The 1,313-nt window shown below is 66.9% G+C and overlaps 1 protein-coding gene across 1 annotated transcript in view; it reads left to right on the top strand.

The window, feature by feature from the left end:
- QTRT1 (queuine tRNA-ribosyltransferase catalytic subunit 1) overlaps positions 1-715 on the top strand; it is a 2,828-nt gene extending 2,113 nt beyond the window's left edge. Inside the window, exon 3 of the mRNA XM_057388610.1 lies at positions 641-715. Within this exon, the coding sequence (XP_057244593.1) occupies positions 641-655 (15 nt within the window). The 3' untranslated portion in view covers positions 656-715. The remainder of the gene's footprint in view (positions 1-640) is intronic.
- The last annotated feature ends 598 nt before the right edge of the window (positions 716-1,313 follow it).

Here is a 1,313-nt window from a genome sequence, read left to right as displayed (position 1 = left end):
AACCCAAAGGAGGGGTCCCAGGTTCCTCCTGACCGATCCAGAACGCGCTGGGTGAGGCGGGACCCCCAAAATATCGGGGGAGGGGGAGGGTGGGGAGGGGTCTGAGACTCCCCCTGACCCCGAAATCCCAAAGGGGAGGGGTCCCAGGCTCCCCCAATCCCCCAAATCCCAAAGGGAGGGGTCCCAGGTTCCTCCTGACCCCAAAATATCGGGGGAGGGAAGGGTGGGGAGGGGTCCCAGGCTCGCCCCCACCCCAAAAACCCAAAGGAGGGGTCCCAGGTTCCTCCTGACCCCAAAAACCCAAAGGGAGGGGTCCCAGGCTCCCCCTGACCCCCCAAAATCTCAAAGGGAGGGGTCCCAGGTTCCCCCTGACCCCCCCAAATCCCAAAGGAGGGGTCCCAGGCTCCCCCTGACCCCCCAAAATCCCAAAGGGAGGGGTCCCAGGCTCCCCCTGACCCCCCCAAATCCCAAAGGAGGGGTCCCAGGCTCCCCCTGACCCCCCAAAATCCCAAAGGGAGGGGTCCCAGGCTCCTCCTGACCCCAAAGGGAAGGGTGGGGAGGGGTCTCAGGTTCCCCCTGACCCCAAAAACCCTAAGGGGAGGGGTCCCAGGCTCTCCCTGACCCCCCCAATCCCCCCCAGGAGCCGATATCGTGATGCAGTTGGACGATGTCGTGAGCAGCACCACAACGGGACCGCGCGTCGAGGAGGCCATGGACAGGTGAGGACCCCTGGGACCCCCTGGGACACCCCAGGAGCCTCTGGGACACCCCTGGGACCCTCTGGGACACCCCTGGGACCCCCTGGGACCCCCTGGGACACCCCTGGGACACCCTGGGACACCCCTGGGACCCCCTGAGACCTCCCTGGGACCCTTGAGACCCCCCTGAGACCCCCCTGACCCTTGTGAGATGCCCCTGGGACCCCCCTGACCCTCGTGGGACCCCCATAGGACTGCCTGTGACCCCTCTAAGACCCCCTTGGGACCCCCCTGGCCCTTGTGAAACCCCCCTGGGACCCCTCCAGGACCCCCCAGGACCCTCCTGCCCCTCATGGAAACCCCTCTGACCCTTCTGGGACCCCTCTGGGACCTTCCTGGGACCCCCCTGACCTTTGTGAGACCCCTCTGGGACCTCCCTGGGACCCCCTGACCCTTCTGGGACCCTTCTGAGACCCCACTGACCCCCCTGAGACCCCCCTGACCCTCATGGGAACCCCATGAGACACCCCTGGGACACCCCTGAGACCCCCTGGGACCTTCTGGCACCCCCCTGACCCTTCTGGGACCCTTCTGGGACCCCCCTGACCCTCATGA

The sequence above is a fragment of the Malurus melanocephalus genome, unplaced genomic scaffold, assembly GCF_030028575.1.
Source record: "Malurus melanocephalus ecotype Western Australia unplaced genomic scaffold, MMel_1.1 scaffold_2175, whole genome shotgun sequence".
Classification (NCBI taxonomy): domain Eukaryota; kingdom Metazoa; phylum Chordata; class Aves; order Passeriformes; family Maluridae; genus Malurus; species Malurus melanocephalus.
This window is presented reverse-complemented; position numbering and strand designations above follow the sequence as displayed.